Source organism: Phodopus roborovskii, unplaced genomic scaffold (assembly GCF_943737965.1).
Source record: "Phodopus roborovskii unplaced genomic scaffold, PHOROB, whole genome shotgun sequence".
NCBI classification, from domain to species: domain Eukaryota; kingdom Metazoa; phylum Chordata; class Mammalia; order Rodentia; family Cricetidae; genus Phodopus; species Phodopus roborovskii.
In genome coordinates this window covers 24,056,610-24,071,415 of record NW_026126558.1, presented here as the reverse complement: position 1 = coordinate 24,071,415, position 14,806 = coordinate 24,056,610, and the positions used below count along the sequence as shown (strand labels likewise).

At 47.5% G+C, this 14,806-nt stretch overlaps 2 protein-coding genes across 2 annotated transcripts; both read right to left on the bottom strand.

Moving 5' to 3' along the window:
* Positions 1-953: 953 nt before the first annotated feature.
* Positions 954-3,695, bottom strand: Rrad (RRAD, Ras related glycolysis inhibitor and calcium channel regulator). The gene is made up of 4 exons (XM_051201571.1): positions 3,314-3,695; positions 2,631-2,704; positions 2,334-2,538; positions 954-1,577 (listed from the first exon to the last, which is right to left on the bottom strand). Exons 1-4 carry the CDS (start codon positions 3,678-3,680, stop codon positions 1,300-1,302), a joined length of 924 nt encoding a protein of 307 aa, XP_051057528.1. The 5' UTR covers positions 3,681-3,695; the 3' UTR covers positions 954-1,299.
* Positions 3,696-11,065: 7,370 nt separating this feature from the next.
* On the bottom strand, positions 11,066-12,936 carry Ciao2b (cytosolic iron-sulfur assembly component 2B). Its single transcript, XM_051201556.1, has 5 exons — positions 12,760-12,936; positions 12,522-12,601; positions 12,143-12,268; positions 11,717-11,762; positions 11,066-11,298 (listed from the first exon to the last, which is right to left on the bottom strand). Exons 1-5 carry the CDS (start codon positions 12,908-12,910, stop codon positions 11,201-11,203), a joined length of 501 nt encoding a protein of 166 aa, XP_051057513.1. The 5' UTR covers positions 12,911-12,936; the 3' UTR covers positions 11,066-11,200.
* Positions 12,937-14,806: the final 1,870 nt, after the last annotated feature.

Sequence of the window (14,806 nt, the reverse complement as noted above, 5' to 3'; positions counted from 1 at the left end):
ACATGCACACACAGCCACAGCCACACTTAGAGAGACACACTCAGAAGGAGGGAGTGGAGGAGGGAGACAGAAAGAATCTTGAAGGAGAGCTGGCCTGGTAATCCCAGCTATACAGGAAACCAAGACACAGAATTTTTAAGTTCTAAGGCAGCCTGGGCAATTTAGAGACCTTGTCTGAAAATGAAAGGGCTGAGGATATAGCTAAGTGGTAGAGAACTTGCCTATAACACAAGAAGCTCCAGTCTCTGTTAAAAAAAATAATATAGGGAGAGTCATGTGCTCCACTTATAGGAGGGTCTGGATGTAGGCAGTGGATGGCACACAGGGACATATCCTACACAGATGTGAAATCTACATTTCCAAACAGGAGTTGTTCTTTCAAAAGAGGGACTAGTCAATTTATTAACATAGACACTCAGAGTACAGAATGCTGAGCCCCTGTAGGATAATGTCAGCCAGGAATTGGAGAAGCCATCAGTGCCTGAGTGTGCCTCCCTCAACACCTACTCTTAAACACCAGCCACCTTACCTCCCATCTCTGAAGTCTTCCCCTCCATGTCTTTACTTCAGCTGATTTCCACTCCTTGGGAGAGCCAGGGCAGAAATACTGCTGCAGAGCCTGAGCCCACAATCTTGCCAGGCTGTGAGATCCAATCAAACTGTGCTTCCTGGGGCAGCCTCAGTTTCCCTTTATGCATGGAGAGGCAATGGAATCTTCAGTCAGCCAATGCCAGGCCCCAGTGTGGAAGAGTCTAGATAATAGGCTGACTTCTGGGACATTTCTCCTAACCACCATAGGCTTCCCACCTGTTCCCTCCATTGTGCAGGCCAAACATTAGGACCATCAAGACCACATACTAGGTCATGGGGGCTGGGAGCCCTTATCTCTCAATTTCAGCATCTTTTTCTGCTTTTGAAACTACCATGAAAGAAACATACTCAACAGCCCTGGCTTGTCAGGAAATAGTCTTTATTACAAAAATCTGCATGTAAACAAACAGCAACCATACTGAACAGCCTCACTCCAGGGCACACACCCCCACTCGGAGAAAGGCAGAGTCCTGTCCAGGATCTGGGTTCAGGCTACTTGGTATGCATGTGGGCCTGCACATGCATCTCTGCGGGCCCAGGCCTTGCTGGCCTCTTGGAGTTGCCTCCTTGGTCAGAACTGTATGTCTGTCCATGACCATGAGACTGAGCACACACAGCTGACAGTTCTGAGAATCACAGAGCATGGGTCGGCCCTGAGGCATCAAGAGTGGTTGGTTGGGCCAGCCCCTCTACCCATGCACTTGGGCCTTAGAGAACAGAGAGGTCATGGCAGGACTTGGACTTGGCACGAAAGGCCATCTTGCGGCTGTTTCGAGCTACAATGCGGCCCAGAAAGCGTTTGGCCTTCTTGCCAAGGCTCTCGCGTCGCCGAGTACCAGCTTGCCGCCGGGCATTATCCTCTTTGCTGTCCCTTCGCAGGCGTATCTGGCGCACAACACCCTCAAACAGTGCCTGGACATTGTGATGCAGTGCTGCTGATGTCTCGATGAACTTGCAGTCGAAGACCACTGCGCAAGCCCGGCCCTCTGTGTGGTAGGGACAGACATGTGCCAGTAAACAAGGAGCAGAGTATGACATCTCAAACCCTGGCCATATCTGACAGCGATAACTCAAGAATTCTCTAGTAATGGAAGAAGAAACCTTAGATCCTTTTTTTTTTTAAGAGACACAAAGATCCCAGCTCCAAACATCGCTGGGTCACTAATAGGCAGAATGTGCCTCCAAAGTTTATAGTGGCCCACAAAAATTACATTCATTTATTTAAAGCCCAGTGTTTAAAATATATTCTGTAGTAGTGGATGAAGGCAAGTGAAAACTATTCGACGACTGAGTATTTTAAGACTTGCTGTTATAATGAATGGCCTAATGGACTGGGCAAGGTCACCAAGTTTGAAGTACTGCATGCCACAAAGGAGGATGCTGAAGCCTGATGAGGAAGAATGGTGGGGTCTAGAATCAGGCTCTGACCTCCTGATTCTCTATATGCTCTTCCATTTCCTCAGTCTCACTCTTGTCTCCTGTCAGGCATGAGCCTGAGGAGCAGTTGAGGAAGGTGGTTGCATGTCTTAGTTCCCCTAGCAGATCTGGTTCTTACTTTCTCTATGTTTTAGACCTTTGGGAGCCTGATGGACCAGAAGCATCTCCCTACCTTCCAACACCAAGTTTTCTTACTGAACATTTTTAGCCACTGATGATCCCCAGGGACTCAAGCTGAGCCAAGACTAACTGGCCTACAGCCCAGCTAGGATCTCCCTCCCTTTCCTGACCTAATGCCTGCTTACCATCCACAGAGACTTCACGAGAGCGCACCAGGTCACTTTTGTTGCCCACGAGGATGATGGGCACATTGTCTGTTTGTCGTGCCCGCCGTAGCTGGACCCGAAGTTCGGATGCTTTCTCAAAGCTGCCCTTGTCTGTTATTGAGTACACAATGACGTATGCGTCTCCCATGGCCATGCAGTGGCCAGGCAGCCAACAGCTCCCATCCTGGAGAGGACACAAATATATACACATAACCCTGTAATTCCCAGAAAGACCCTTCCCCAGCTTTGCTTTCCCTCTTTCAGACTGAATCCTACCTGTTCCCAAATGTCATAGACCATGAGTGATGCCTCTTCTCCATCCACAGTAATAGAACGATCATATGTGTGCCCTAGGAAGGGAGCCAATAGCCAAGTTATCAGTTGCCTGGCTAAAGTTCCCAGTGTCCAGTTCTTCGGACCACACCTCTTGATAACTCTTTTCCACTAGCAGATGGTTGCTATGATCAAACAAAATGACAAGCCTGGGAGCTGGAGGACATGGGATGCCCCACCTCCCTCTCTATGACCCCAAATTAGCAAAGTACTGGGTGTCCAGAGCTCCCTGCACTCCTGCTGCCCAGGTCCAGCATGCATGTGATCACAGTGGCTGGAGTTAGCATAGTGGCTGTCTCCCACTGGAGATCATGGGCACCTAGCTTTCCTCTCCTGGAAATTTCTGATTTTGTTCCTGCCAGCTCTGGCAGGCAGGAATGTCCTGTCCTAAGCCGCAGAGAAGTCATACCCCACACTCAACTTCTATACCCTACCAAGGACTGGCACATGGGTAGGGAGAGGTTGGAAGCAGTTAAGTAGGGATGTGTGGTGGCCCTGCAGTTTCTCCATCTTGGGCATAGAAGTAACATGATTCTGAAATTCTTAAAATTCCACAGTGTTTGCTACTTTTAGTCTAGGTACCCTGCCTCCCAACTATCTTTCTCTAAACAGCTCAATTCTCTCACCTGCAGCTTCTGCATCAGGCCCGTCCTCTATACCACCAAAGATGCGAGCTAGAGCGCTCTTGCCCACACCAGGTGCCCCAAGCAGCAGCACCTTGTAAACGCCCTCCTCTGAGCTGCTGCCTCCTGAACTGAGCGAGTCGGAGGAACCTTCGGGCCAGTCTAGCCTCTGCCCCTGTGTCCGAGTTCCCGCTGCAGTTGCTGCTAGGGAGCCTGGGGCTATGGCAGCCTGAAGGTCTCGCTCATCCACCGGCATGCTCCTGCGGTGCAGTGGGGGTGCCGGGCCCCAGGGTGTGCTGCCTCGACGGCGGTCACGCTCCCTGCCCGCGCCACGGCTCCCTCCTGCTCCGCTGCCGCCATTCAGGGTCATTGTGTTGGATGCCGTCTAGGGAACCAGGAATCCGGATGGCAGCTCTGTCGCGGGAGCAGGCGGGACCCTGGAGTCAAGAAAGATGCTTAGGACGACGGACCTGCCAGAACCCATTGCCAGCCCCGAGGTCTCCATGTCTTAACCAACAACTCAGATGGACCTGGGTCCCCATCCGTCCCCAGTCCAGACGGGGTGGTTCATCCCACTTGGTCAGGACACTCACCAACTCTCACAGACGCGATCAGGATTTGATCTGTACTCCAGCACAGCTCACCGGGGAATGAGATAGAATCCGCTCACAGACCCCTGTTCAGAAAAACTGGGACCCTTGTCGCTGTCAAAACTGCAGTCTTTTTCTCCTCTGCTACTTTAGCCCCTCAGCTGGCGCTGGGTCGCAGCCCTAGGGCAGCCTATTTAAACCTCCGCCAGCCTGGCTCCCGCCCTCACTCCTACCCCCACTCCCGCCCCCGCTCCCCAGTCCAGGTCCCAGGTCCACGCTGCTGCTGCTGCTGCTGCGAGGCGGCTGACGCATCCATCCGCCCCCGGGAATCCCCCACCTCCCTTCTAGGACCTCAAACTCGCTAGGGAGGGGCAGGTAGCTGGGAAGAGGCGGTGCGTGGGGGAGGCGGGGGGGGGGATGAGGGGGAGTGTTTGTTGAGGCGGGTGTAGAGGGCAGGCGGTGGAGGCGGATGCTTGGTCCAAAGGCTGCCAGTAGTGGGTAACTGAATCTGTGAAGTACACTCCCTTTGGAGAAATATTGACTGTCCCTTTAAGAATGAATTTTCCCTTCTTGTATTCAAACCAGGCCTGTTACCCAAGCCAGTACACTAGTTATGGGCTGGACACACTCAAAGCTCATGACACCCATTCCTACATGTATGGACCCTACCTAACTCCAATTGAGAGTGTCCTAAACTGGCATTTCTGGTTTCAACACTAAGTCTTTCCTATTCCAGTCTTGTTCTGGGACTTATAGTCTCCCCAATGAGACTACTCTTCATATTGAAGGTTGGTATCATCCACGACTCCCTGGGCCCCTTAGAGAGTTATAGGGAGCCCACGGGTGTGTGTGTGTGTGTGTGTGTGTGTGTGTGTGTGTGTGTGTGTGTGTGTGTGTGCCCAGGCCGGGGGGGGGGCTCCTCTGTTAGAGCCTTCTAGGTGGAGGTGTATGCTTGTCTCCTGGAGAGAAAGGAAAACACAAACTCAAGTCCCCACCCTAACTCTAAGCATGCCAAGCAGCTGCCAGTAACTGCTAAAAATATCTAACCCTGGCCCTAGCCATTTTGTTTCTGGGCATGAGGTTGCCCAGAGTGGGGGAGATCCAGGCAGATTGTGGGGAACTGCTCAATGAGACAGCTCCTTTATAGTCTTTCTGTTCCTGAGCCCCATGCTGGGCCTTTTGCTCATAAACATCTCACCCAGAGAGGGGCATAAATGCAGGGTGTGGGCAAGAGTAGGGGAGTTTTCCTGCCCATGTCCCAGGCCCTCTGTTCTAAGACTTACTCCTTTCATTGCACTGATCTATATAAGTACTTGTGTGCCAGCCCCTTTTATCAACAGGAGAAATAGATGTAGTGAGTGCTATTACCACTGCCTCAGAGTTCACCTTTCTTAGACATTGGGTGAAAACTGGGATAATCTCAGAGGGAAGGAGAGGTGATTAGGTGTGCTGAGTGTCTAGTTCTGGGTCTGCCTCTCCAAGCTCAAGGTCCCCAGTCCTGAATATCATGACCTATTCCTTCCTTGCTCATCTCTAGAGTGATGAAGACACTGTGTGTGTGTGTCTGTGTCTGTCATCTGTCTCTGTGTATTAGTTGTGACGTACTTTGGGACAAGGATTTGATTTTAGACATTTGTGATGACTATGGTGGGGTTGGAAGGGCACCCGTTTGGGGCTCAGGTGACATCATACATAGATGGACCTTACTGGGCTGTAGCAGGTTGCCATGGAAACTTGAGCCAGACTTTCTGCTGCTGCATTAGTTTCCTTGGCAACACCTAAGAAGGCCTTGAATTGAAGAAACTGGCTAGGGGATAAGGTTAGGGAGTTTATGATGCAGAGTCCTCTTGTTCTTAAGGCCCACAAAGTAAACAAAAGCTGAGCCAAGGCACCTGCTTATGTGTCTTTTCCATGAAGGAGGGATCTTGGAGGCCCGGGAAGCCCATGCTGTTTTTTGTTTCTTGGAGGAGGCTCCATGGGCCTCCAGCCTCTCCTTACAGGACAGAAGTTTCTAGAGTCAGGGCACCACTTCCCATCAGGACACATACACTCTCATGATACACACATACAGTCTGACTGGAAAGAACCCTGAGGTGTCCAAGACAGTGTCTGGCAGAGGAAGGGTGTTGGATAGCTGTAGACCTTCCCAGAAGGGGGCATACAGAGAAACAGGGATGACTTTCTCCTTTGGTAATCTGAGCTTTTGACCTCTCAACAGTGTATCTTCTTTGCCAAGGCAACGACATCCACACAGAGCCACTCAGACCCCAGGCATTCCTGTGGCTATGCCAACAGGCCAGAGATGATCATCACAAGCCTAGGTATAGCCAGGAGCCCATGATCCAATATCAGGACATGACCTTTAGATCATTTCCTGCTACACTCCTGCCATCTGGTCCTCTCAGCTCTCCCAGCTGCCCAGAAGAAACAAACTGAGGTTGGAACCAGCTGTTAGTACTTTCACCTTTGTTCATTTGTTTCAGATGAGCCTGTTTCCTCAGATGTAGACCAAGAATGATGTAGATAAGGTCATTGGCTCAATATGGAAATATGGAGTAGCATATTTGCTCAAAAGTGGTATATATTAACAGGCATTTTTATAGTCTCATCACCCTTGGTTGGATGGGGCAGGTTGAGTGAATCCATGGACTGTCTCTTGCTTTTGCTTCAATAACTCTAGGATGATGTTCTGTCCCAAGGAAGGTCAGAGATCTCAGGGACAATGCAGATAACTCTCCTCTGTTACCTAACCCCATCTCTTCTCTGTGGGGCCCTTCCCTCTCTCTCAGGTGACTAAATGTTGAAAAGAGCACTTGGCTGATGTGAGGGTCATCTCCATTGTTAGTTTGACTGTATTTAGGATTGTCATGGAAACTTCTGGGCATGTCTGTAGGTGTTTTCAGAAAGGGTTAACTGAATGAAGACAGGGCCCATCTTGAATGCAAGTAGCATCATTTTGTGGACTGAGACCCAAGACTATAAAAAGGAGAAAGTGACCTGAGCACCAGCATTCATCTCACTTGGCTTCCCAACTGTTGGTGCAATGTGACCAGCTGCCTCACATGCTTGAAGCCATGTCTTCCTTACCACAGGATATATCCTCAAACTGCAAGCCAAAACAAACCCTTCTTTCCCTCAGTTGTTTCTTGTTATGTATTTTGTACAGCAATGAGACAAGGAACTAACACAGCTGATCATCAGCATCTCCAGCCCTCTTGCCTCAGGACCTCTGCTCTGTTCTGTGACTTCATTTATTTCACTGAGCTATACTAAGTAAATGTGTGCCAGATCCTTTTGTCAAGGGCAGGATGATGGGAGAAAATAAATGTAGCTGAGTGTGTTCCTGTGTGTCATCTAATATCTGAGGCAATCTCATTTAGCTGTGATTTGTTATTCCCATTGTGTAGACATAGTAACCGAGGCTTGAGGGATCACAGTCCAGAAATAGCAGTTAGATATATGTGGTGGAAGATCTCAGAGATCTTAAACTTCACCCTCCTCCAGCCACTACTGTGCCTTCATAGCACAGCCAGGGTTCCAGAAAGTTCACTGGGAGCTAGTACAGTATTCACAGGTGGTGTCCTGCAGACAGCCACTGGCCAGGCACTGATGACTCAATAATGTCAAAGTGGGGCTAGAAAGATGGCTCAGCTGTTAAGAGTACTGGCTGTTATTCCTGAGGACCTGGGTTCAATTCCCAGTACCAACGTGGCAGCTCACAACTGTCTGTAACTCCAGTTCCAGGGTATCCTACACCCTAACAGACATATGTGCAAGCAAAATGCCAACACACACACACACACACACACACACACACACACACACAAAAACTAAAAAAATGTCAAAGGGAATGAAATGGTAGCAGCTTGATGTCTTTCACTCCAGTGGCCTGGCCACAAAGAAAAGCCAGTCAGAGTGACTCAAAAGCACCTTCCTACTTTGAATATGGCTGAATATGAATACCACGGCCACTTCAGACAAATGGGGCTTGACATGCTGAGGTTCACATGTGGTGAGGTCCACAGCTTGGGAAGCATCTTTGGGGCTAATCACCCTGGTGGGTCACCCCATCTCACCAGTTCTTTCACTGGTGAAAACGGTGGACCAATGTGTCTGGAAGATCATTAGAGATAGGCCAAGGGAGTTTCCATGTGCACAGAGCAGCCCCAGATTGCTATGACTATTCCCATGTGAACAGATGAGAAACTGAGTGACATGGGCCAATGGTCCATCTTCTTTGTCTTGGGTAATCACATCCTCCTAAGAATGAACTGAGAACAATAGGAGCTGCTGCAGTCTGGGATGGGCCTAGGCCTTTCTATTGGAGGAAGCAGCAACCCTTGCCAAGGGAGCAGTATTTTTATCTGTAGCTGGGAGTCTTTAGGATATTCTCCTAGATCACTCCTCACCTTCAAAGTGTAGATAAGGAAGAAAAGCAACCACCACATGGAGCAAGGTGATTTGCTGAGCTGGACATGGTGGCACAGGTGTACAATCCCAGCACACAGGACTAAGTCTGAAGCAGCCTGGGGTACACAGTGAGTTCAAAGCCAGCCTAGGCCACACAAACAGTGAGACCTTAACTCAAGGAGTCAAAACAAACAAACGAAGAAGCAAACAATTCGACAGTGTTCAAGGGCCCAGGCTCTCTGATGAGGACCCATTAGGACATCGCCCACAATTATGTCTGGGCTCCAGTAGAGGAGGGCATCCTATCAGAGACAGAAGCAGAAAATCCCAAGGCAGTCCTGGAAAGAGCTTCCAAATGGCTAAGACCTAAGACCAGTGGTCTCTCTTGAGATGACAAAGTGCACTCTGGGCATAGGGCCAACAAGAGGCAGAGGCCCAGACACAGCCTTTTTTATAGAGGTTCACTTCGCTTACCCATTACCTAGGGTGACACAAACTCCTGGAAGGATGGATGGTGATTCTCCAGGATCCTTTCAGTAGAGAAAATGAGTATTACTATTTTGATCTGGGGACTAGGCTAAGTATCACCACCAGTGGACAAATAGGTATCCTATCTGCAAGTTACACAGACCACTCCTGGGGAAACCCCTCAAACCTGAGCTCAGTTAGGCCTTTAGACTAACTTCCAGTGGACAAGGAAACAGCTCATGGTGGGACTTCTCTAAAATAACTCTCCTGGATTTTTTTTTTTTTTTTTAAAGAGGTTATGTCTAATGGGAGCTCTTCAGGATCTACTTGAAGCAGACTGTAACTCTGGCTGGTCTTAATCCTTTTTTTTTTTTTTTTTTTTTTTTTTCTCTGCTATATACTCTGTAACAATGTGGCACTTCACCACAGGCCCCAAAACATCAGTACCAGCAGTAAGCCAAATCTTTTTTTTTTTTTTAAGATTTATTTTTAAAAATTTGCCAGCATGTATATCTATGCATCACAGGCATGCCTCGTGTCTGCAGAAGCCAGAAGAGGGCCTCAGGTCCCCTGGAACTGGAGTTATGGATGCTTATGAGTCACCATGTGGATGCTAGTAATCAAACCTTGGTCCTCTGCAAGAGGAACAAGTACTTTCAACTGCTGAATCATCTGTGTAGGCCTCTCTTCTAAAAACAAAACAAAAACCCATGTTTTTTCTTTTATTTGTATGCATGTGTGTCTATCTTCCATATGGTGTGTTGAGTGCTTGTATAGGCAAGAAGAGGGTGCTAGATCCTCTGGAACTGGAGTTACAGGTGGTTCTGAGCTATCTGATATGGGTGCTGGGAACCAAACTCAGGCCTTCTGGAAGAACAGTACATGTTCTTAACTGCTGGCCATCTCCCCAGCCTCCAAACTTCCTCCCTTTATAAGTTACTTCATGTATGTAGTTATGGAAAACTGACTACCAGTGGGAAGGGGAGAGAAAAATCTTAGAAGCTGGAGAGAACCAGACACAACATAGACTTTGGGAAAACGCATATACGACTGGATATTGGATATTATTTTTTTGTTTTGTTTTGAGACAGTCTCATGTAAGCTCACTTTAAACTTACTACGTAGTTAAGGATGACCTGGAATAACAGGCATGCAGTACCATTTTCAGATCAGGCTTTTTATTTTGGGGGGGGGCAGATAAAGAACTGTGTTATACAGTTGTTTGTGGTGGTTTGAATGAGAATGACCCCTATAGGCTCATATATCTGAATACTTCATTTCCAGGTGGAACTGGCAAGAATTAGGAGTGGACTTGGAGGAGGAGGTGTGTCACTGGAGGTAGGCTGAAGTTTCAAGACTCCTACTATTCCCAATGTCCTTCTCTCTCTGACTCCAACTTGTGGACTAAGATGTGAGCTCTCAGCTGATCTCGCTGCCATGTCATTTCACTGCCATCGTGGATTCTGACCTCTCAAACAGTAAGCCTCAAAATAAACATTTCTTTTGAGTTGCCTTAGCCATGGAGTCTTATAACAGCAACAGAAAAGAAACTAAGACATCAGACTTATATCAGTTTAGGATGTTTCTGTAGGTTCCTCTAGAAATAGTTCTATAAATACATACAAATAAGGCCAGTGTCACAACAGGTCAACTGAATCTACTGAGTTGAACCCATTGGTGGCTTGGCTATCCAGATATATTTATATATTTCTTAAAAAAAAAATTTGTTTTACATTTGCAACTTTGCTAACTGAAGCACTAGAAGAGCTAGAGAGAGAGAGAGAGAGACAGAGAGAGATAGATTGATTTATTTTCATTTTTTTGAGCCAGGGTCTCTCTAGATAGCTTTAGTTATCCTGAAATTCTCTGTTTAGACCAGGCTGTCCTCAAAAATCAGATTATCTGCTTGTCTCAGTCTCCCAAATGCTGGGACTAAAAGGGTACACCACAACACCCAACTTACTAATTTATTTTATGCATATGAATATTTGTCTGAATGTATGTGTACCGTGTGTGCCCCTTGTGTCTATAGAGGCCAGAAGAGGCCATTAGATCCCCTGGAACTGAAGTTACAGATGGTTGTGGGCCTCTATGTAGGTGCTAGGAACCTAAACCAGGTCCTCTGCAAGAGCAGTAGTGTTTTTAACTGCTGAGCCACCTTTCCAGCCCCACTGGGAGAAATCAAAAATGATGGGGCACCTCATGGGCCCATCCTTCATAGACATCACTATCCCCTCCACAACCCTGAATGACTCCAACAGGAAAGATGCTAAGGCATGCTGGGAAATGAACATAAATTAAGGGTTTATTACAAAATGTTAGTTTCTCATTGTCAGTGATTCAAGAAAACAAAGTCACAAGCCCTCCTTGGTGGAGCTGAGGCCAGGACACCTGTGTGCAGGCTGGTGGTCAAAAACCAGGCTCATGATCGGGCTGACAGACACTGATTAACGACCTCTAGCAGGTGGGTATTCTCCAGGGCAGCTGCCACTCGCTCCTTATCTGCAAGCTGTTTGTTCACTAGGTAGGAAAGAGAGGTAGAAAAATAGGGTTAAAGAAACGTTAGCCATGTTGCTAGCCTCAGTACAGATTATACCTCTACCAAATAAAGTTCTCCTTTCACCTTCCCAGGGCTCCCTATCTTATTTGTCAGTAATACCCCATGCCTCCAGGGACTGCTTAGCCTGCCTCCAGTATTCCTGAAGCCTGACACAATGACATTGGGGAATATGGGAGGGAAGTTCATGGGAAGTAGGAGACTTAGCAGGCCAGTTTGGTCTAGGCTGTATCTGGCAATTTTTTTTTTTTTTTTTATTCACTTAGACCGAACCCTAGTCCTAATTTTCCTTATAAATTGTTGTGGCAAAGGGGACGTCTCACACAGTTTGGGGCCCTGGTGGTGGTGGGGGAATCAACATCCCCATCAGCTCACACTAACCTGCATGTTCTGAGGCGTGGGTCCCGGGTGTAATGTGCACATCCATCTGGGAGAAAGACAACCTGGGCCTGAGCACTTATTCATCCTTTTTTGATCCCTTCCCTCCAGACACCACCTCCATACCACCCTTTCTTCCAATCCTCTTGATTCTGGCACAGGTCCACCTGCAGTCAATCTACTTCTACCCAAGGACTTTGTCAGCTGCTATTGATTTAAAGGTCTGCCAGTGCCTCCATCAAACCCATCTACAGCTGCCCTTTCTGCCACGGTCCTCACTATTTTCTGGAGTATTTCCAGTATTCTTGTCACATCAGTTTGGTGTTTCCTCGCAGTTCGTCTCTGCGAGTTGGCATCCTTCCAGTCTCCACTCTGATGTCCCCTGTCTCCTCAGAAGTTGTTTCACCTTTAGGCTGGACTCCAACTGACCTTGAAACGCTGGGGAAGGGATCGAAGGAGCTTGACTTTGATAGAAAGGCCTATAAGCGTGGCCATGCTGCAGTGTGGAATGGTGGGCGTGAAAGCTACAGCCACTGTGCTCTCAGGGTCGCTAACCTGTGTTGGCAAGGGAGATTATAAAGATCATACGACCGCCCGTAGCACCGAAACCCTCTCTTTAATCTATTAATTTGGGCATTTAACTTTTTATGGGCTTCAGCTTTAACATCCATAAACTGGTAAAAGCAACCTCCCGCCCCAAGCTCCTCTTAGGTGCTTGTGAATGGTGAACGCCAGCCTCTAAAGCATAATAGAACCGTTTAAAGTACTTTGGACAAGCTATCACACTCTGACACGATAGGTGACTCACCTGAATCCGAACTTGTTCTACTACGTTTAATTCCTCTAGTGTCAGTGGATGTTCCGGGTCATTAATGGAGCGAATAAGATGTGCCAAGTGAAGGAAAAGGAACTCTTAAGTTCTGGCCCACTCAAAACCTCCGCAGACATGCCTATCCCGGACACCCCTCCACCACGGTGTTGCACACCACTTCTTCCCGGTACCCCAGGCCCCCACCATCCCGCCAGTTCCCAGCCGCGGCGGATATCGAAGATCTCGCGGGCGTCGATGCTGTCGGGCACCTGTTCGTCTTCCTCGCCCGCCGTCACTGGCCGCTCCCCCGAGCGCTCGTAGATGAGGGGGTTGGCGTTCTCTAGAAGCCCGGCGCGACCACCGCCGCCACCACCGCCGCCCACCATCCCGGAACCGCGGTTCCCAAAACCTCCGGGTGTTGTGTACTTCCGCCGCTACCGCGCACTTCCTGGGAATGAGTAGAGGGCGTGGTGTGACTACGGGGTCGCACAAGGGACATGCCAGGCTCTCGGGATTCGGCGGATAGTTTACAAGAAGCATTCTATTTGTCTTGCCTGCTACCCTGAGCCGGAAAAATGCTGGTAGTTCTAGCCAGGGTATCAGAAGAGACTCCCGCGGTTCTTGGCCGAGCGATCCTGCCGGGAGCTGGAGTGCAGAAGCCAACCGATTGATAAGGGCCCCTTGAGATTGAACCTCTGCCACCCCCTTCAGGAGGCTAGGCCGAAAGGGCATTCGGATGCTCAAGCTCGCTCTCTGGCTATCTCGGAACCATAGATCCACAAAAGACATGCTCGCTTCTCCGAGCAGGGATTGGCAGGCACTAATGACATACTTTTTATGTACACAAGCGATCATGAACTTGAATTACACCGGGGAAGAAAGGCCTATGGGGGAGAGGTTTCATTGAAAACGTCATATTCACGTATGAGTTGGGGAGGGCCGATGTAGCCTTTCAGACCAGGGTCTAAAATAGATAAGATAGTGTAAACTTGAAGGTGGATCCTGTAAACTATGAATCCTGAAAGCAAAAATGATTTTTTTTTGGTAGTTTGATGTCTGGTTTCTTGAATTGTTTATATATTTTGGAGATCAGCTCCCTGTCAGATGTGGGGTTGGTGAAGATCTTTTGCCATTCTGTAGAGAGCCATTTTGTCTTGTTGACCATGCTCTTTGCTTTACAGAAGCTTCTCAGTTTTTAGGAGGTCCCATTTATTAGTTGTTGCTCTCAGTGTCTGTGCTACTGGTGTTCTATTTAGGAAATGGTCTCCTGTGCCTATGCATTCAAATGTATTTTCCGTGAGGTTCAGTGTGGCTGGATTTATATTGAGGTTTTTGATCCATCTGGACTTGAGTTTTGTGCATGGTGATAGATATGGATCTATTTGTATTCTTTGCTTATTGATAGCTAGTTATACAAGCACCATTTGTTGAACAAGCTTTCTTTTTTTCCAAGTTATATTTTTAGCTTCTTTGTAAAAAATTAGGTATTCATAGGTATAGGTTGGTATCAGGGTCTTTGACTTGTTTCCACTGTTTCACCTGCCTGTTTTTATGCCAATACCAAACTGTTTTCATTACTATAGCTCTATAGTAGAGTTTGAAGTCAGGGATGGTGATGCTCCCAGATGATCCTTTATTGTACAGGATTGTTTTGGTTATCCTGTTTTTTTGTTTTGTTTTTTTTTTTTGTGTGTGTGTGTTTCCATATGAAATTGAGATTGTTCTTCCCAGGTCTGTGAAGAATTGTGCTGGGATTTTGATGGGGTTTGCATTGAGTCTGTAGATTACTTTTGGTAGGATTATCATTTTTACTATGTTGATTCTACCGATCCAAGAGCATGGGAGACCTTTCCATTTTCTGATGTCTTCTTTAATTTCTTTCTTTTAGAGACTTGAAGTTCTTGTTATATAGGTCTTTCATTTGTTTGGTTAAAGTTACCCCAAGGTATTTTGTTATTTGTGGCTATTGTGAAGGGTGATGTTTTTCTGATTTCTTTCTCAGACTATTTATCATCTGTATATAGGAGGGCTACTTTATTTTTGAGTTAATCTTGTATTCTGCTACATTACTAAAGGTGTAATTGTCAGTTGTAGTAGTTCTCCGGTATAAGTTTTGGGGTCATTTATGTAAATTATCATAGCATAAGCAAATAGAGAGAATTTGACTTCTTTTCTAATATGTATCCCCCTGATCTCTTTTTTGTTGTCTTATTGCTCTGTCTGGGACTTTGAGTACTCTATGGATAGAGTGGACAGCCTTGTCTTGTTCCTGATTTCAGTGG